Source organism: Anomalospiza imberbis, chromosome 7 (assembly GCF_031753505.1).
Source record: "Anomalospiza imberbis isolate Cuckoo-Finch-1a 21T00152 chromosome 7, ASM3175350v1, whole genome shotgun sequence".
Classification (NCBI taxonomy): Eukaryota; Metazoa; Chordata; class Aves; order Passeriformes; family Viduidae; genus Anomalospiza; species Anomalospiza imberbis.
This window is the reverse complement of record NC_089687.1, coordinates 28,531,640-28,553,552: the sequence shown is the minus strand read 5'-3', so window position 1 is coordinate 28,553,552 and position 21,913 is coordinate 28,531,640. Positions and strand designations below refer to the sequence as shown.

General features: G+C 40.4%; 1 protein-coding gene across 13 annotated transcripts in view; it reads right to left on the bottom strand.

Annotated features, from left to right (window-relative positions):
- ANKRD44 (ankyrin repeat domain 44) overlaps positions 1 to 21,913 on the bottom strand; it is a 130,426-nt gene that overhangs the window by 15,083 nt on the left and 93,430 nt on the right. For 4 of the 13 annotated variants that reach the window (XM_068196289.1, XM_068196293.1, XM_068196292.1 and 1 more), the window contains exons 13-20: positions 19,720 to 19,788; positions 18,907 to 19,047; positions 16,719 to 16,802; positions 15,634 to 15,745; positions 11,952 to 11,978; positions 5,760 to 5,831; positions 4,024 to 4,225; positions 159 to 237 (exon numbers count right to left, since the gene is read on the bottom strand). In XM_068196289.1, coding sequence (XP_068052390.1) covers positions 159 to 237; positions 4,024 to 4,225; positions 5,760 to 5,831; positions 11,952 to 11,978; positions 15,634 to 15,745; positions 16,719 to 16,802; positions 18,907 to 19,047; positions 19,720 to 19,788 — 786 coding nt within the window. The remainder of the gene's footprint in view (positions 1 to 158; positions 238 to 4,023; positions 4,226 to 5,759; positions 5,832 to 11,951; positions 11,979 to 15,633; positions 15,746 to 16,718; positions 16,803 to 18,906; positions 19,048 to 19,719; positions 19,789 to 21,913) is intronic. The other 9 variants (XM_068196284.1, XM_068196287.1, XM_068196295.1 and 6 more) reach the window with 5 other exon arrangements.

The window sequence follows — 21,913 nt, the reverse complement described above, 5'->3', positions numbered from 1 at the left end:
GCTTACATCAACTGAATGTGTACTTTGTAATCTCTGCCAAGTTCTATGAGGAGAAGTGCAGGAAATACAGTATTTCAAATAAGTACTTTTTTGCGAGAAATATGAGATGCTATTTGAATTACAGAGCTGAAAAATAAAAGCCCACAAAGAAAACTTACTGTCCTTTGGCGTCTGTCACATCAGGGTTGTCTGCGACTTCCAGCAACAACCGTAAACAAGGTGTATGGCCATTAATGACTATAAAGGAAAAAAACCTATGTTTAATTTCAGATACTTTTCCACCGGAATGCTTAGGGATAAGAAATGTCCTTATAAACAAGGAAAATACTCCACCATATAAGTGATCAACATTCCCCTAAATTTCATTTAACTTGTGCCAGTGGAATGGTGAGCTCTTTTTTCCTTGACCTCATGAAGATGAGGATTAGTTCTCTTAGGTACAAAGATCCCAAATGAGTAAAACAGAAATTGTGATATTCACTGTTGAGAAGATTTCTACTAAAGCAGACAGCATTTCAAAGTCCCCCAGACTGAGCAGGCAGGCAAGGCTTTCTGCGCTTAGGGTTGGAACACAGTAGGAAGTGCATTGTCAAGGCTCCTTAATTTTATGTGCACTGTACAAGTGAATACTTCAGTGCTGCTATGAAAAACAAATCTGCAAAGAATGACCAATGATACAAATGTCATATTCATAAAAGCACTTAACACCAGAGACTAAAATTCCATCAGAGTTTACCCATTTTATCAAAAATAAGACTTAGCAAAAACATTTGGGTTTAGTAGTGTTTGGGGTTTTGGGGTTTTTGCTAGGGGGGATATTTTCAGGGTATTTTTGGGTTTTGTTGTTTTGGGTTTTTTTATGTAACCCATTGCTGCTAGGAAACAGCTTTGAGTCACCACATTCTGTAGGGCCTGACACTGAGCCCCATCTGTGTGTTAGCTGGCTTTAAGGCTTCAGACTTTCATGGGATGAAGAGACATATTTTTTTCTTTGAAAAACAATTCCTGTGCTCAGTAGATATACATTGTGTTCTTATTACAGCAAGTCATGCATTCACACTGCCTACACCCTGTGGGTGGAGGCAAAACCCTTGGACACCACCTATGTCACATCATGCTGGCAGAGAAACCGGTGCACATCATCACATATAAATTACTCATCCAAAAATAACCTTAGTTAATTTACCCAGAAAAATAAAAGGCATTTTCAGTTATTTACCACTAAGTAATGACATATACATAACATGTAAACAGTTCTGTAGGGCTGGTGATTCACTGGCTTGTGGGGGGGAATAAAGGTCCGTTCTTTCTCCCAGCAGGAGAAAGAGAAATCATAACTTGTTCACAAAGATACGTGAAAATTATTTTGGTAAACAAGATTTAGAGCAGATACTCCCAAAAACTCCTAGGAGCTGACCCAGTGCATTAAGCTGACCCAGTGCATTACAGACCCTGCAGAGAACGTTAGTTTTGCCAACAGACCCACAATGCTAACACTAGGGGAACATTTGCAATGGATTCCCCAGGCTAGCCAGAGGAGAGGCCGCTGGTAATAAAATTACACAGGGAACATATCATTTAGGTGAAGGAAATTTGCCGTGTTATGAGGCCAGAGGAAGTCTAACACTTCATGGGGACAGAAAGAAAAAAGAAACACTTCATTAGGTGAGTTCTCAAGTCACAAATCCCTTTACTGACACAAACGTGCAGAACTCTGTCATCCAATCCACCACTTGAGGCCTCCTGAGCTCAGTGTTCAGCAACTCTGCCGGTGTCATTAGAAGGAACGAGGGCACACAAGTTTAAGGGGATGGGGACACCTTGCCTTCTTGTTTCTTCCCAGTGCAAAGTGCTGCACGTGCAAGTGCTCACTTTGGTGCATGCAAATGCACACTGGCACTCAAGGAAAAGTTCAGCAGGAATTCTGTTTGATTTCTCAACAGGCACCACCTGACCTCCCACACAGAGAGAGACACTGAACAGAGACACTGAACAGCAGCAGCCGCCGGCGCGCTCCCCGCAGGCGGCACCAGCCTTGCTCAAACGCTCCTCACCATAGCGCTTCCTTAGGAACGGCAGCGTGGGAATGGGCACGTCTAGAGCAGGTGGTGCTAGGAGCTTTACTCCAGAGATCATTCCACAGAACTCTACAGAGCTTCTCAGTGGAAGGTTCTAAACCTTGACTTAATGAATATTTACCCAAAGTGCACTTAACGCACATTTGAAAGCTTTCAAATTCATGACAGTGGTGAATTTCCTTTAGTAAGGAACTCAAATACTCAACCCATCTGTGCATTATTTCCCATTCTGCTAAGATACATGTTCCCTTTTGTGTCTCATTCCTGGGTAGGATTTTTTCACCTTTTTTCTTGGTTGGGTTTTTTGTATATGTGTTTGTTTTTAAGACATCTATCTGATGTATTTTGCTTCACGGCAAATTTAAAGAACAATTAATTTGCACTCCTGAGAATGTTTTTTAGTCTGAGAAGCAAAAAGCATAATGGACCAGAAAAGTCTGCAATGAATCTTCCTACTGGTTTCAAATGGAAGGCACTCAATACTACAGTGAGGAAGGTGATTAAAAAACAAATTAAAAGGAGGCAGGGGGAACTCAATCTGAATTTATGTGAAGGTAAGAAAGGTGTGTATTAGAATAACATCTATTCAACAAATTTACTCAATTTACTCAACAGATTTATTTAACAGATTAGTATTTTAAGTCAGAGCTGTTACTAAAAATATGGCTTTGTTACCATTGACTTTTCTCAGTACAGAAGAACTTTTACAGTTCACTTGTGACAGCTGGAAACTCATGTTACTATAACCACTTTTTAAAATAAATGCAAATCTTTGCTATAGTGATGATGTACCAGACAAAGTCACACCTTGTTCACATCAGATCCCAATATATTTTTGAAGTAATTACAGGGAAAGCTCTTCACCACCACAGCTTAATTTGGTGGTAGCACTAATATTGATTTCAATTAATTAAAGCATCAGTATTTATCATGGGGAGAAATGTGGTGAGTTCTGATGCAAAGTTTAAGCAGACAGGAAGCATTTTTAGTATGCAGTGTGGGTCTATTATGAGCACTTCCTTAAGTACTGCAGACAAAATTGGTAAGTCTATTTAACCTCGGGTTTCTAGGTTGCACTTTCATGATCACACACAGAGAATGAACTGATACTACAGAATATATATGCATTTCAGTAAGATTAAAAGATAAGCAGGAAGACAATTAAGTCTGGTCCTGAATTAATTATCCACGTGGTATTAATTTTCCTTCCCACTAGAGGCCACTGCTACCCTGTACAGAGCCCCTCCTGGAACAGCAAAGGAGACACATTCCCTTTGGCATCTCTGCATATTTACCTGACAGGTACCTGTCAAATAATAACCTTCAAATAAATGACAAAGTCTACATTTCCCAGCTAATTTTGCACACCCCACACATGAGGAAAGGAGCAGGCTGCCAGCAAGTGCAAGCTCGCAGGCTGGCTCAGGAGGAGGAGAAGCCTGAAAGAGGGACGTGAATTTCTGTGGTGCTGCCACTGCAAATGGTTGTAAGTTTTGAACACCAGAATAATTTCATTGCCAATCAGAGCCCACATCTATTTTTCTACCTTTCTTCCAAAGAAGCAGCGAGGCAAGTGTTCCCTCCTCCCCTGATTATTTGGCTGAAGAAGCAGCAAGAGAAGGTGTCATGAGGGAAACATCACACCTCCTGAAGAGTAGGTGGTAGCAGAGAGAAGCAAGCAGGTAAGGGCAGAGCAGTAGTGGTGTGCAAAAATACAGGATGCTGTAGGAGGGAGGACTGAACCACAGGGATAGAGGAAAAAGGATGAATGAAACAGAAGAAAAAGGGTTTAAATGTACAACATCAGCAAACAAGTATCACTCCTCAGGACGTGAGAATGTTCCTCCCTTTAGAAGAAATGTGCGTAGCAACTGCAGGTAAGTAAATGTACCTGCTGTGGTGTGCGAGGGTTCATACCACAGGGGTAGCATAAGATCACACTCACCTGAGGCATGGAGGGGGGTCCTTTTGGTGACATTGTCCTTCACGGTGACAGAAGCACCCTGGCTGATGAGAGCTTCCACACACTCTGCATGTCCTCTAAACGCAGCCAAGTCCAGAGCAGTGCGTCCCTTGTCATCCTTAATATCCAGATCTACCAGAGACTGGAGAAGTACCTCCAGAGCTTGATGATGACCATTATAGGCCTAGAATTATGAAATGGGTCATGTAAAGAACACAGATCCTGTCTTTCAAAGACCTTTCCTATAATTTGTGAATTAAATCCATCCCTTTCAATGTCTCCTAAACACAACAGAAATCAGTTTTATTGATTCCTTATGACTCTCTATTCAACCTGAAAGGATTTTTCCAAATTACTTTGGAAAAATTAAATTAAATTTAATTTTAATTAAGTATATTTAATTAAAAATTAAATTTATTAAGTTAATTTAATAAATTTTAAATTATTTAATTAAAATATTCCTAGAGTTTAGGAAAAGAATTCACGGTTCTTGATTTGCTCTAACCTTCTAGTACAACCCAAAGTGAGGAAATTTCAGGCAATAATTTGCCTAGCCAGCACAGGTCAATCAGCAATTCGTTTTTCACATGCTACAGTATCTGACAGGGAAACGTTTGCTTCAAAAACTAGATTCACTAGAGAGATTCACTAGAGATGGGGATCACCTGACTGGTGCTGAATTCAATACACGTGCTGGTATCCAACTAAACAAGTGACTCTCAAACCAGATTTTTGTACAGATAAAAACACAAACTTGACCTGCTGTTTACAGCTAATGCTTCATGGAGAATTCCTGCCAGCAGCATCATTTGGTAGAACAACTACAGTGGACAAGCAGATGCACTTCAGACCTACAGCCACACTGGGGCCAACAGCACAAACACAGGTGGCATTGCAAAAACCCAGTGCACGGTGCCAGAAATTGGAAATGTTTTGTTCAGCTTTGTAGGGCCTGCTCTCCTCACTGTCGTACTCAGAGTATCCTTTTTATTTACACACAGTTGTATAGCTGGTATTATCAGAGTCAAAGCTGTGAACTCTCCATGCCTAAAGACATTCAAAATGTGATGGGGCACAGCCCTGAACAAATCTGCTCTAACTGATTCTACTTTTACCACAGAGGTGGGACTCGATCTCCAGAGGTCTTTTCATGTCAACCATGTCAACCCCAGCTATTCTGTGATTCTGCACAAGAGAACTGGGAAGAGGAATCATGAATCTCGAGCTCTTGGGACAGGGGAGCAGTTGTTCTATCTCTGAGGCCACCTCTGCTGGATCCTCTTGTGATATGCCAGCGTCCATAGCATTCTCACAGGGCACTGCTGGGCTTTGAACACCGTCCCACGCCCTACTGCATACCAAAGGGTTCTTGCACTGCACCTCTCCTCCAGGACATCAGAGAATCTCACTCCATAAGCAAAGCCTAGGCTCGAGCTTTGGCCACATATTTATAAACTAGTTCTAAATACAAGTGTGAATTTCCATTTAATTCCACTTCAGTGTCTGTGTCATCTTCTTACCCAAGTGTTAGAGTCAGGAAGAGCCAAGAGCTTCAACTGCCTAAAACTTAATTAACGATTCCAGCCCCGAACCTGGCTTTGTTACATCCCTTCCCACCTTTTTCAAAACAAGCCCACAGTTAAACTTGCTTCAAAGACAGAGATTAAGGAACTATTCTAGGAGACACTGATCAAATGCTTTACACATCTCATACTTACAGCTAAATGCAAAGGACTTTTTGTAGCCGTAGAATCAGATTCCTCAAACATATTGTTCGTTTTTTCCAGAAGCTGGGAAGAAGAAAATGAAGTCTTAAAACATTTTTACATGAGACAGGATAAATTTTCATGGACTATAAATCTATAAATCAGCAAAGATGTATTTTGGTCACAGTAATTATTGAAGGATTGCAAAGTATTTTCAGGCTTCTCTGCACAGGATAAAGTTATAAAACCAGTTTAAAAGCTTGTCATGGACATCCTTACCCTGATTAATTAGTTTTCATGAAGTCCTGGGGCCTGCTTGGGTGAGAAAGAAGCCCTTAAAACCAGGGATTTGTGGAATAGAGCCCTCAGTAAATTTACATTGGAGAAAGCTCAGTTTCATGATTATACAGCATGTGCAAGCCATGTCTGATACAGTGTTTTGGGTAATTCTGACACATAATTAGCACTGGGAATAATTATAACTGAGCTGTGAATCACTGATAAATTATAAAATTGACTGAAAGAACAATCTGCTCCTGCAATGACAGTCTTCCAAAATGCAACGTGTCCCAGAACTCTTACAAGCATCCAGTAATATCTAGTAACAAATTTGTGTAATCCTCTTCATTTTACAGCTTAAAACCAAGGACATTTCCATCCATCTAGAAGAAGGAGCTATGGAAAAGCACCACTCCGCAACAGGACATGAACCCTGACAACTTATCCAGCTGAGGCTGCAAAGAAAATCACACACAGTGTCGAGAACAAAATTGACAATTCAACATTTGTTGAGTGGCACTGCTCATGTGCATGGCCTTTTGCTTAATAATTACTCAGAGTTAGCCTCCAAAAGCCTCTGGGACTGGAAATTAGCATTTGACAGAAAATCACCAATGGGAGACGGTATAAAAGAAAGAAAAGCATGACAGTCAACTAAAACTGACTTGTAATGTTTCTAAGGCTACAAGTACGTGTTTTCAGTCTTTTTTGAGGTTTTTCATTTGGTTGATTGGCTGGTTTGGTTTCTGAGGTTTTTTTAAGACACTAAGGAATTAATCAAAAGACTGAAAAATAAGAAAGCATGTAAATTTTTGTGACAATCTGGAAAATTAACACGGAAAATTCTCAAAAGGGACCATGAAAGGCTACAAGGGGCTTGCCTGTGCTGCAAGATGATGGCATATTCTTAAACACTGATGTAGGCCTGAACTTTTGGTGTAACAACTTGAGTCTGCAATACAAATTAGCCTTAATAATTTGAGGTGTAAGGTGTTACAAATCTCTTATTCAACAAAGCAAATAACCTGAATCCTATGGAAAAGGTAGAAAATGAGGCACTAATTTAATTTACTTGGATATTTTGTACCTAGCAATATGTCAAGACTATGTGTTGATAAAAATCATAAGCAAGTAGGTGTGTGTATTAACAGGTAATGCAAATTTTAACACTTCCCTGCAGCTAAGAGAAAAAAAAAAAAAAAATCAAGCCTCCCACCAGTTTCTTGGTAGGTTTGGGGCAGAGTTAAGAAATGCATTTGGTGTTGCCATGTGGAACCACCTCCAGTTAAAATACTGTTCTTCTCTTATATAAGAGAGCTGTGAATAGGATGAAGCAGTAGCCAGCTATGAATACACAAATGCATCTGATTTTCTGTAGTGAGTAAACAAGCTAAAAAATCCCACCAAACAAACCCAAGCACTAAGCCTGTCCCCCTGCCTGATACGGGCCTTTAGTCTGTGTCCATGAGGCCAGCACAGCAGACTAATTTAATAATCTTTAATTGAAATTCCAGGATCAAAATCATAACAAGTAAATACTTCCCTTCACTTGTCAGAAGCCTCCAAAAGTCTCCAGGAACAAGGCAGATAATTGCCTTTTAAATAGATGAAAAAAACCCACACAGAAAATTGACAGAATTAAGGCTCTAAAGGAACAAATTGTGGGATTGGAGAGCCCCTCACAAAAGGCATCGCCATGGCTTAATGAAAGCAGCTTAGGCTGGTGCAGACCAGGCCTAATGAGCTCATTAGTCATAAGGCTGAGTATCTCCACCATAAAGTCAAGTGCAAACACGAATTTGATGGCAAACCTGGAAGCTCTCAGAAACAGAGCCATACACTGCAAGAGGAAAAATTAGAAAGGAGAACAAGAAGAGGAAAAGACACAGCACTAGTAATTTTTTTTTTTGCATTCCTTGTCAAGCATTGTTTTTTAACAATTAAGTCACTTGAATCATAAACATAATGTACAAAGAGATAAAAAATACCAAGTCCAAGTCACCAAGAAATACTCCAGTTTTACCAGTGTTTCTATGGTTCTATGGATGATTTTATTCTAAATGACATATATTTCCTATAATAACACATAGAATAGTGTGTTCTTGGGGGGCTCTAGTTCCATTACACTTGGAAGAAGCTATCCATAGTTGCATCTGTTTTTAAAAAGGTAAATTTATCATTCAGAATCATTTGTCCTGGCAGCCATGGAAGCTTCAATCCCACAGAGCTCACAGAGCAATCCCAGCATGTCTGCTGTGCTGCAATCCATCCCTGCCTGTGGCGCTGCATTTCACCAAAGGCAGACAAATAAGCATGAATTACCAACAGTTTATGAATTACTATTGTTACTGGTGGATGACTGGACAATGTCCCAGGATATTGCATTTCTTATTTTTTGAGACTTTAAAAGTTTGCCTTGTAGCAGATTGCATTTCTCTGTATAGACTGCCACAGATTTTAGGTGGATGTCAGAATTGTGCAAAGACCCTGCATGAGAGGGGCACTCTTCCCTGTGGGCAAGTCAGAACCTTTCTAAAGGCAAGGGTACCCTTCTTCTCCTTCTGCCTCTTGGGAATTCCCAGCTCGACCCTTTCACTTCTTGTGACAGCACCATTTAATTCTGTAAGTAATTTTGTGAAGTCTTCTTCAGACTCAGGAACAGGAACATGAATGCTTTGGGAGATGCAGACTAAGACAAAACAGCAATTATTCAGTTCTAGTCTTACAAACTAACAGCACTACAAGGTTGCTATTATAAACTCTCCTCTCTTCCCCAGTTCAGCATGAAGATGAATAACTTTTACAGTTTGCACCATTTCATTGGTGCAGTAAGGGTATTTACATGCACAAGAAGATTTGCTGCTTGATTTTATTCTGTGGTTATAATAAATGACGCTCTAGCAGGATACAGTGTGGGTTCCCCCCTTCATTTTTGGAGCATTTAGATATGCCAGTTAATGAGTCAGGATACTTCCTATGATTGTCCTCATAATATATGCTAAAATTCAGCTCTGGTATGAAAGAGAGAGAGAGAAAGAGAGAGAGAGAAAGAGAGAGAGAGAAAGAGAGAGAAAGAGAGAGAGAGAAAGAGAGAGAGAGAAAGAGAGAGAGAGAAAGAAGAGAGAAGAGAGAGAAGAAGAGAGAAGGAGAGAGAAAGAGAGAAGAGAAAGAGAGAAAGAGGAAAGAGAGAAAGAGAAAGAGAGAGAGGAGAAAGAGAGAAAGAGAAAGAGAAAGAGAAGAGAGAAGAGAGAAGAGAGAAAGAGAGAAAGAGAGAAAGAGAGAAAGAGAGAAGAGAGAAGAGAAAGAGAGAAAGAGAGAAAGAGAGAAAGAGAGAAAGAGAGAAAGAGAGAAAGAGAGAAAGAGAGAAAGAGAGAAAGAGAGAAAGAGGAGAAAGAGAGAAAGAGGAGAAAGAGAGAAAGAGAGAAAGAGAGAAAGAGAAAGAGAAAGAGAAGAGAAGAGAAAGAGAAAGAGAAAGAGAAAGAAGGGGGAGAAAGAGAAAGAAGGGGGAGAAAGAAGGGAGAGAAAGAAGGGAGAGAAAGAAGGGAGAGAAAGAAGGGAGAGAAAGAAGGGAGAAAGAGAGAAAAGCTTCATGGAGCATATCAGTAATTTTAAATTACCATTAAGCAGAAAAAAAAGATAATACTTTCATCATGCATAAAAGGTTTAAGCTACACTTTTCAAAGCAAGAGTCAAAAGAAGCTCCAAGCCATAGGCAATGAAACGATGGGCACTATCTCAAACCCTCAAAGAGAACAGAATGTGTGATCCTGTCCAAGCCGTCCTGCACAGGCACCTCCAGGCACAGCCATTTCAGTGCACTCCCAATAATTATGTCCCAGGTTGGTGCTAACTGGCACTGAAGCTAAAGAGAAATTTCTTTGGGAGTGTTACTGTTTTATTAAGGCAGCTTTGACATTCCAGCACACACACTGGCAGTACTGCTGGTGAACCCCTGCAGTTTGGTGCTCTTCATGCTAATTGTAAAATGGCAAAGCATTAGATTGGCTGTGTATATTCTAAAAATGGCCTTTACTCTGAAAAGTTATTAATCTAACAGTGTTCAGAAATATCCACACATGTGAAGAGCTGATCAAAAGGCAATAAAGACAAAAGAAATAGTTGGGCACTGCTCTTCTGCAACAATTCTGCAGTGATGCTGCTCATCACTTACAAGGTCATTCAGAAGTGGCAATTAGTCATGATTTTTAATGTCACTTTCAGAACTGAATACAAATATATGAGCTAGGTGTCACTTTGCATCTCATATTTCCTGATAAATTGCAACAGATAATTGTCTCTGCTCTAGGAAAACATGCTACCAGCAGCTTCTTTTAAATAAAGGCTTTTCCAGCAAGTAGCCAGGACAAGATTGAAAACCCTCATCAGTTGTTTCTGATGATACAGAAAAGAGCAGTAAAATGAACCTCTGTACTACTTTATCTCAATCAGGGAAGTACATTTTAAAATCTCAGAACTATTCCTAATTGATAAAAAATTCAACGGTGAAGCGGCACAAATATATCCTCAGGGGAACAAGCAATTCTGTAAGCTCTCTCCATATTTGTAAATACACATGATCAAATTATTTTAATTTGATCAGATTAAAACCAATACTCCTCTTAACCTAATGCTGATGCTTTCCTAAGATCAGGCTTTAAAAATCCAATTCATCAGTACTGACATCAGTTTCACTCACATGCACAGATGTGGGTGAAGTTAAATTAACTTAAGCAAGAAGTATTTTCACAAGAGCTTAGGCTGACTGAGCCTGCAGAAATGTGTTAGTAGCTCCATGCAACTCCTCTAGTCCAAAGTTTAAGTATCCAGTACCCACTAGAATGCAAACAAGACACTTACCTGGCACATAAGAAAAAAATGTTCAGGTCTCTAAACGTATCTAAATCTGAAACTCGAGCAGGCTCCAGGCCCTGGGCTGTTCTCAGATGGAGCACTGATCTTCTCTTGGAGCTCTTACACTCCATACAAAATCACTTCATGTTAAGCCATAGGAGTGCCGTAGTCAGTGGGTCATAGGAACAGGTGATCATCACCCAGGGAGTATTTAAACAATGCAGAACAGCTCCAAATGAGAGTGAGAGATCACCCCCAGTACCAGCCTGCTGAATATGTTGGTTACTCCTTGGGATGTAGAAGTCCAATTCCTTTGTCAGTCAGAGCAAAGATTTGAACCTGGGACTTTCACACTTAAATCACATTTATCATATTTCTTTCTGGCCAGAAATTCTACCTCAGAGGTTCTGTAAAACCTCACGCTTTGCTTTAAGGACTCTCATAGCCAAAGAAACTTTTGCAAATCATACAGGTGTGCAAAAGGTATAGGAAGGCGTATATTTATAGAAATTATTGGAAGTTTCCTCTTTAGATAGAAAACTTGAGGACTGGTGAAATACAGTGACAGTCAATTTTTAAAATGTGCATTTCAGTGTTATTTTTGGTACTCCCCTCTCATTTGAGCCTCTACTCTGAAACACACACAAGTACTTTTAAAATTCAAGCTCACTTGAAGCCACGTAATTTACATTTCTTCTCCGAAACACTTTAAAATTGGCCACAAAATTCCAGAAAACAGCCAAGTGTGGTTCCATTTCACATTACCAAATGCAAAGTTACTTTAACATCCAGGGAAGTGTCATGCCAGCCAGGTACGTGCACTGGACTCACAGCTCCTAAGACTGACTGAGGAGAAGCAACAGCCTTGAGCAAAGCTGGAGCCTGCAAGCAGCAGGAAGAATGAATTCCAATGGAAGCAGAAGCAGCACACATGCAATTGCTTCAAGTACATGGCATGCTGGTTAAGAGTTGTGATTCTTCTTCCTCAGGCTTCACCAGAGTGAATACAAGGATTTGCAAAATACTAAGTTTAAATAAAAATACACAACATGCAATCACTTTTCATTTACTCACTATATCCAATGGAGTTTTGCTTCCAATCTAATTAAAAATGTCAATTAGAATTAGAATAATTAAAGACAGCAACACTCAAGTGTAATGGTAATCTGAAAATGTTTCTTGGTTTATTTTTCATGTACAATAACTGCATTGCAAGCAGTGCATGAACAGAACCATGGACCTGACCCTGTGTGCCCCATGCCTACACTGTCCACACCCAGCAGAAATACTCCTGACACCACAGCCACTGTGGATAGATATCAGTTACATTACTTCCTAAGGAATGAAGGAAGAGAGGAGAATAATGACAATGTCTAAGATCAACCTCCTCAATTGACAAAACACAGATCAACAGATACGTAACACACACACGCACACACTGTGGGACGCTCTGTTTAATGAAGTGAGATTGCTTTGCAAACCTACAAATACCAATAAACCAGTGACAGTTTCTGTTTGAAAGTCTGCTCATGCAGGCCAACATGTTGTCTTGGATAAATAAACCTGACTGCACCCCGAGAATCCCAGTGACCACAGCTCTTCTTGAGAGCCTAATACTCTAATGCAATGCAATATGCCTTGATCAAATGTCCTTTTCTTTGGATTCAGCAGATTTGAGGGAGCCAGATGTTCTTCACACATAACATTTAAACACCACACACACAGATACACAGAAAGGTATTTAGGGCAACAGCAGAAGTCTGTGATCTCTTTCCTAACTGAATGAAAAACGTCTCCTGAAGTTCTGCAGTGGCCTTGTTGTTCTCTGTCAGAAGAAGACAGATTAAAGTGTCTTGCTTCTCCACCCCGGGAAAATAAAACTACAGAGTAAAAAAGACAGGATGTGTCAGAGAGACAGAAAATAACCCCCAGAGATGCTAAGCAGTACTCATTCCTACAAGGCAAAGTGCCAGCAGGGTGCCAGGGCAAACCGTAAATTCCTGCCCGCGTTGATTTTCTAAGCAGTATTAGCTTTTTAGAAAACATTTTTAGAATTCAAATTATCCGGTTTCCAAAACATAAAATCTAAGACAAATTGCACTTATATAAACTAACTTATATCAGTGTATCTAGCATATATGGGCTTACATTGATTATTTAAACAGTGGGTACATTTTGCACAAATGCTGACATCAAAACTCAACCAATTAAATCAGTCTACCGTGATGTGGGGGATTCTACAACTGACAGAAATATTAGGTGTATTAAAGTTATTTTTGAGCATTAAATTCCTAAGTTCTTCTCCTTTTTAGAACCACTTAAGTTAATGACTTTGTGCTTCTCTGCCCCACATGGGAAAAGCTCATAGACACAGGTACAAAGGAATTCATCACACAAGACACTGCTGCCCCTGGCTTCTGAAAACATGCTCCCTTTAAAAAGAAGGTGTTGGTTGTGGAGACAGACACACAATTATGAAGGAGAAAACCCAGGTTGTGTCCCCCAAATAAAAAGATCTGGGTCAGAAGAGGCCCGGGCTGCTACTGGACAAGAATCTGAGCCAGATCCCCATGAGGAAAAAAGCTTTTTAACACCTGTCCCAGCCCCTGCTGTGATTCACTCATCAGTAATTACCAGTGTCCTGCTCTCAGATGGATGAACAAACACATTTGTGTTGATAAGAGACAGGTAATTAGCAGCAGCCACATTGGAGATTTATGGAGTCAGTGATTTCAATTTCTCCACAGGTTAAGGAACCAAGTGTTTGAAGGCATGGCTTATCTGCCTTGCAGTGCAGAACTACTCTGATCAAAAGTGTTCCCCAGCCTCTCCATTCCCAGGGTGGCATTGTGCTGGGCAGACACCTCCCTCAGCCCCTGCTCCCCAACACACTCAAAGGGATTTGCCTTTTCTTCTGGGCATGGCTTTTGGTTAAACCATGCTCTCCTCCCATCCTTAAATGATTTAGCTCCTCTGATGGTTCAATTTCTGTTAGTCAAAGAGGGAATGACATTTGCTGATGGAGTAAAGAGAAGAGCAGATTAAAAGCAAAAGTATCATCCTTTCTTACAGTTAGAGATTTCACTAGAGGAGACAGGCATTTAATTCTGTTTGGCCTAGCATTGCACAGAAACCTGTTTTTATCAGCACTAAGTGCTTGACTGTCTCTCCGGGTAGAATTCTAATGTGAAATTACAATTTAAGTTCCACTCTTTTCACACCAATAAAGCTCTTGTGATAAGAGATCATTTCAATGTAAAAAATCCACATTTTTCTTTTCTTCAAAGGAGTTTGGTGATGTGATCAGCTCTAAAACACCAGGTAGCAGTGATGACTGGTGTCACTGACTGCCAACAGCAGAGTCAGCCCCTGCCTAAACAAACCTGAGGTTATTTCTAGAAGCAGGAAGGCAGGTGGGAGTTTCAGTGGCTTGCAAGCACACATGCCCACCATTCAGCCTTTATGAATGGCTCCCTACAGATGGAGAAACAGCTGAGAAATCAGCTTCCACTGAGGCTGAAAGAAAATCCCCAGTGGAGATGCTCCCTCTCAACCCGCACGGGTGGAGTCACCAGAGGTCAGTGCTAGGAGAAAGCAAGGCCAAACTCACTGCCACAGGCAACCAAGGAGCAGCGCTATTTCAAGCGTCCTAAATATACATGCTTGTAGGTGGGAGCTAAAAAGGCTTCACTCCCCACCTGAAATTCTGCCCCAGGCCTGCTCTGGAAGAGTTACTGCCCCAGCTGGAACCAGCTGCAGGCCAGCTGCAAGACTTTCCTGTTGTGGCACATGCGGTGTGAAAGCAGCATGTGTGCAGAGCTCCTTCTCAGTAACTAAATACTTGACTCTTCAACATAGAAAGAAAGAACCAAACAACACATAACACTAAACAGTAAACAGTGTTCTCACTAAAGCATGAATATCTATACAATTTTCCAATTAGAGCTTATTTTTTGGAAGCAATTAAAGTCAATTTATATGTAACATATACCATCTATTATATAGTGCATATATAACGTATGTAGTAATAATACATATTATATGTATTATATATAAAATTTTGGATCACCCTGTATATCAAGCAGTTAACTCTCACCTTTATGACACTTTAACAAGTCATATACATCTATAAATCCATTCTACATATTTCCCAAATCCGATGTTGGGCTAAAATTTTTTGGCATCTTAGAAGATGCAATTACTAATCACTCAGACCCAGAATATTAAAAAAGGAATAACCAAACCCCCCCCCCAAAATTCTCAGCTGCTTGGCATATAAGATTGATCTTGATTATGGTAACTTTATCAATGTTACTATTGTTTTGCTAGGGACAAAAAAAAGAAACTGCAGGTATGAAGCAAAAGTTATTTACTCCCTCAGTATGCAGGTCAGATAAAGTGCCAGGTGGAGCAGGCACATTCACTGTCATTTACTAGGAACTGTCCCTTACTCCTGTACTTAGGCATTCACTGGGAATATTTTGATAACGCTTAAAATTAATTTGTGCATACATAAACTCCACTTGAAGACAATCCTTAAGCACCAGGTTGTTGAATAAGGACTTGATTAACAAGATAAACATATTTTTAAGATACATTTGGGTGCAAATATTTGAGTTTACTGCCCCATGTTGCAGGTTTCCACAGATTTCTTATTATCCAAAGAGCTCCAGTAGTAGCCATGAGGGGAGTTGATCATCCTGGCACATGCACATTTCATATCAGCAGACAGAGATGTCCAAAAGCGAGCACTCACCAGTTCCAAGCACTGCCGGTGCCCATAGGCAGCAGCGTAATGCACAGTGTTGTACCCCTCCTTGTCCTGGATGGATGGGTTGGCATCGTTCTGGAGAAGGAACTCGAGACACCTGTGGACAATTCACTGGGGTAAACGTGGGCTCACAATATTTAACAGGCTCATCCCTCGCTGCAGCTGGAAGTGACACTGAAAACTGGCAGTGAATCCGGTACTTCGAGCAGCGCCGCAAATCACTTTTCACCAATAGCTCCTCACATTCACCATGTTTTTAAACAGAAAATCCCCACTCGTCTTTGAAGATCAACTTCATAAAAAATATCTTCAACCTTAGTTTTGTGGCTACTCTAGATTACAAAATTGATTTTCTGTTACAAACCCTGAAATATTCTGTGCACATGACATAAAGAGCCTAGAACTGCTACTCCTCACATAAAAACTCAGATATCAAACCACTGGCCTCCAAACATGCACTAGGGCAGGCTGGAGAAAAAAGATTTAACTGAGTTACATGAATATGTTCTCCTCATTGGCTTTTTTTTCAATCATGTTTTTCAAAAGATCCCTTTTGCGCTTTATAGCTCTTGCCACTTCCTCTTATACCATCAAGATACCATCATTTTGTTATTAGTACTTCCTTGCCTAGCCTGTCATCTGGAGTGAATGTAAGGCCATTATATGATAGAGGGGATTTTTAAAAAAAATCATAAGCAGATAGGTGAAAATGTTAATCCAAGTGAATGCATTGAGAAAGCCATTGGCTACTTCTTTTTGCAAGGTACAGACTATGCTGTGACACTAAAGACACTGCGTGACACTAAAGCACATGATATTAAAGAATTATAAAATTACTGCAGCTGTACATCTTCCATTAAGAAATAGCAACAAGCACAGAAACAGAAATATCAGGGAATATGTGCACAGAGAAGAGCATGGAGCTTTTTCCTTTAGGTTAGCCCTCATTGAAGCCAAGCATTGTTTTTAGCAGAGCAAAGAACAAGCAAGAGCAGAGTGTAAGGCTGCAAGCCAAAGCCGTGGCATTCTCCAGGAATGAAGTCCAACTGCTTTTGTGACACCAAACTTACAGTGCAGCTTCTTTTTCCTTCATCTCAGTGGCTCTTTCAAGTTCTTCAGCATTTTCATGGGAGTTACCTAAAATATTCTTTCTTCTTAGCACAGAGGACAGAAAAATGCAACTTATTCTCAAAATACCACACCAGTGATTTTGATGCAGTCTGCTACCCACCCCCAATCTCCTCTTCAAGGAGCTGACTTCCTTCAGACAACAATGAGGATTATACAAGTTCACTGAATGCACTGCATGGGTCTGCAGACAGTAAGTTTTCAAAGCTATGGAGACAACCATAGTGTGGTAGTTTATTGTCCCACAAGTCAGTGTCAGAAGAAAAAAAAAAATTAAATTCTGGTTTCTATCAGACCAACACTTTCTAGAATCCTTCTGTTTCAACCACAGCAATGCTGTGCACTTCTTTCCAGAGAGTAACTCAGGATTACTACATCTTGCTTCCTCCTGCTGCTAGTTCTTCTCTAGCATTCTGTAAGCTGCTAGTTCTTCTCTAGCATTTAGGATTTAGAGCAACTTTAATCACTGATACTAAATCACTCCATCTCGAGTCTGCATTAGCTGACTCGCCTTACTTTCTGTCAAATATCTTGGCAACACTGTGATCTCTCAGTCAAGTTCTTCTCCCTGCTCATTAACTACCCACATCCAGAGTTAATGATGAATATTCTTTGGAATGAGATTGCCTGACCTTGCAAGTTTTTTAACATTCAGCAGGAAAAAAAAAATTGCTGACCTATAAAATCATGGCCTGCACATAGCATTTGATCTATGTAATAAGGCTTCTTCCAGAACATCTCAAAAACAGAAAAATTTAATGAGAAGACGGCATCACCACATCAGAATCAATTTAGGTTTGGATTGTGAGGACAAATAAAAGCCATATACTTCTTCCAAAGTTCAGGATGCGACTAAAATAAGCTTTTTTTTTTTTTAAATGAGGAACAAAAGTAGAAACATCCTGAAGTTAACCAAGAGCTTGTTTAAATGCAGGAAACTCACCTACCTAGAAGCAAAAGCTGAAAAACATACACTGAATCATCATTCTCAACCCCCCCAAGTAACACCTCACCCTGGTAAGACAGAATTAGAAACAGGCAGTGGTGAAAGCCTTCCTACGTGCTTATGCTGGTTTTCATGCCAAGCACAGACTTCTGATGACCCTGCCTTCTTCTCCCCAACACTGTTACGGTTTGAGGGTGATGGGGAAGACACTTTTTATGTCAGTATTATCACAGCAAATGATGAAGAAGTTCTCAAGGCTCTGACGTGGCATTCAGAACTCTGCCATCAAGTTAAATCAAACTTCCCCTGCCATGGCACTGAGGTGGTGTTTTGCTGGGGGAGATGCGGCTGTACTTTTACCAGATCTCACTATACAAGAAAGCAAAAACTAGATTCTTAGTGTCTAGAGACATTGTGAGACAGAAAATCATAGGATGACCTAAAATAAATACAGTTTGCTAACAGTTTTAACAGAGAACTAACGGGATAATTGAGTCTGGTTTATACTGTGTGTTATATGGAAGAGATTGCCAGAATGTTCAGCTATCTGGGAATTAAAATTGCAGTCAGTAACCACAGCATTTCTAAGTTTTGCAGCTGTTTTTCCCTTTTTTCACAAGAACACCACTGCATTCTGATGAAGGCTATTCCTCAGACATCCCTTTAAAAAGGCAACCTATTCGGACAGAGTGGGCATTTTTATCTGCTCTGACAGTGGAGTGAGACTGATGGTTACATCTATGCCACCCTTCCCACAAATCTGTCAAAATGCCCAAATGTCTGTCTGTTACTGCAGTCCACCTCAGAAAACCTCTCCTCCTGCTGTCTCTTGCTCTGTCCCTTCTGATGGACTTGCAAAGCAAATGCAGAAAATTCTCTGAGCTTAATCTTGTGAGGAAACCACACAGAGGAAAACAGAGGACATAACACTGTGAAAATAGTTCTGTAGGGCAGGGTGGCTGCATTCCTTCAGAGGTAAACCGTGGAGCTGAAATGCCACATCATCTGGGCGTTTGGCTTCCAGTCAGAGCAACTCACTGTGAAGCTATGCATACATCTGAGAGAAATTCCTGTGCTAGTGGGATCATTTTTTTGGCTCAAACAGCACAGCACCGTGAAGAGACTAAAATGACACTGATTTAGTAAAACACCCAGGAAGCAGGAATTCCTCAGAGCTCTCTTACTTTCGGTCCATGTCAGAAGCAGCAGCGTAGTGCAAAGGGGTGCGTCCCCAGTCATCTGTTTCATTAATATTGGCTCCTGTTGTCACCAGAGTCTCAATGCAGTGGAAATGACAATTTGCAGCTGCATAGTGCAAAGGTGTCCTGGAACATAAGTGGCAATTTGTTACCTCATATTCCAACACGTACTGAGGAGGATAAAGATAAATCTTAATTGCTGCGTTCCTACAGATTTCCAGCAGTCAATATCAGCACTTTAATTTATGGAAATTTAACAAAATATTGCATTAACAGGAAGTCCTGGTGCTGCTACGAAGCCTAATAGGATACAGAGCATCAATGTGTGCCTTGCAAAGAGCCTAATGCCTGTGAGAGCCTCTGCTGTGGCTCTGCAGAGAGGCTACTTCTCCCATCACAGCATCTTGTCTAGCTGGCATAGCAACACCCATAGCAACGCTTTCTGTGGGGGGAAAATCCTCTGGGAAGCACATCCAATAGCAGCTGTCCTGCCATCATAACTCAGGTGCTGTCTTGGGCACACCAGCACAAGAATTTAGGCAGTAAGGAAAAAAAAAGAAAAGCTGTGATATTTTTAAAAAGAAAAACTCAAGAGGGTGGGATAGCTTTAATGGATTTAATGAAGCCTGCACCTGTCTAGCTGGCATGTAATGCAGCAGCAAGGATTCTGCAGAAAGGCCAAACTACCTGATTTTGCTGCCATTTTTCACAGAACATATGCTTTTCAGTCTCAGGTGCCCTTTTTTTCCTTGCCTGATAGATTCTTTCTTTTTTAAAAGAGCTTTGTAATTTACCTACCTTCCACATTTGTCCTTCTTATTAAAATCTGCTCCGCTGCTTTGCAAGAGTTTTATACATTCTACATTACTGAAAAGAGAAGTAAAGAAAACAAAACATGAACAAAACAGAAGCTTACACCTGCATTGGCACCTGTCCCCCAAAAGGAAAAAGTTACTCCAGTTATTTTTGTATTATTTGCTGTGCAAAAACAGGGTACAGCCAATTATGACATGAAATTCAATCAAAAAGAATGTGAAGCTCTAAAAGTAATTTTTTTTCACTAGAAAACCTCACTCTTCTCTTCTGCAGAAGAAAAAAATTAATTTTCCAAAGAGAGCACAGTAAATGTGATCAGTGTGTTTGGAGATTTTCAATGGCAGCTGTACTGTAGTGCTTCCCATTCTGACCTGGTATTTTATAAAGGAACTTTGAAAGAAAGTTGTTGCTAGCTTATAAAATGCCAGTCTAATAACGAAGAGATGACATTTAACGAAATCCACCCCCACTCAGCAAAGCATTCAATGGCAAGCACTTTGCTCAAATCCTGTTTATTTAATGAAATATAATCACAAGAGTCACTTGTAGGTATATTCTGATATTATTTGTTGACTATTGATAGATTTAAGCCGCTCTCCAATTGCTCTGTTAAAAAAGGGGTGTGGCTATTATAGTGATTGTCACATCAACACTGCATTTAAAAAAGTGGAGGAGAATTAACCACAGTCTGGCTGTTTTTTCATCTTGTTTAAAGCCAGGTAACTTTTAATAGAAAACAAACCAGCTGCATTCTGACATCTTTCGTAATTCAAGCAAATAAAAGTAGGACTCCAAGCCAGAAAATGACAAAGAAGTGCAGCACTTTCCAAGACTGCTTGTCTTTCACAGGGACATCACTTGTGCTAACAATCAGATGAGCAGACCTTTGAAATTCTTTTTCTAGCACCCATGCAACTCCCATTAATGTAATGGCAGTAACAGGCCTGTGTCAGGAAATACAATAATGGCTTCTGTAGATCTCCAGCTACAGAAAAAAAGAGGGACTGGGTGCAATAATGCAATATTTTGGTGTATGTCAATCCCAACTCTAAATTGCTGTTGCATAAAATAACTACAGAACACTCACCAAAATGCACTAAAAATAAAAACACTTGCTAGTGATGACAATCATAGTAAAGCACCGGGAAAATATGGTTTATTTTCATGAGTCATTTTTGCTTCCTATTGAAGCCTCTCCTTCTCTTTAGGACTTCCAGGATGTTTTTATTATCCTTCTGGGGTGCAGCCTTATCAAAGAGGTAGCATCTGAACTATATTAAAATAATCTTCATCCAAGCAACTGTCCTACCTCTTACACTAAAGTGAAAGAAGTATCAAGATGAATAATACCAAAACAGTAATAAAACTAATATTTGGATCAATTTTATTAGGGTTTGGGGTTTTTTTCCCCCCAGGAACAAAAACTTTGTGATACAGATTTTGGTCCACTGAGAAGAAAAAGCAACTTCCAGAATGACTGCCAAGTATTTGCTGTGGATGAGCATTTCTGCTTGTTATAACCACAGAGAATCCAAGGGCTGTAGCCAAGGCTCCATTTCAGCTGTTTTCTGAGCCATAAAGTACTGAAACAGAAGAGTCAAAACTCAATGCCTGCCAAACATTGTGTCCTTTTGCTAGATTAACCTCTCAACACTTCACTGACAATTATCTGGAAATATTTAAAATAACTGGATGCTACAGTTGCATCTTAAATTGAAGTATTTAAATTTTCACTTCAATTTCACTTTTCTGCCCTCCCACTGCTTTTCAGGAATGCATCACCCTGAGAGAGGGGCAGTCTTCTTTCTAATTTGGAGGATGTGGGTTTGGTTATGGTTATTTTTTTGTTGTTGCTTTGGTTTGTTGGTTTTTCTTTTAGAAACTTAAAATTGCACCTGGAAAATGGGAGAGAGGGAGATGAGCTTCATTTGGACTCCAAGGCTGCGTCCTGACGGGCACTGCTGCACAGCTGCATTTTGGACAAGGACACGGTCCAGAGATGGAGGCCAGGAATAACTCCCCTGCTAGCAGCATGCCAGGAGCTCCAGCTCCTGCTCCTCACTGGGTGTTCCCTAGGGACCGATGCTTTCCTGGAGACTGCTGGCCCTTGGTGACTGTTGTGGCCCTCAGGGAGGCCTGGGCAAGTGCAGCACCCCTCTGAAAGCTGAAACAGCCT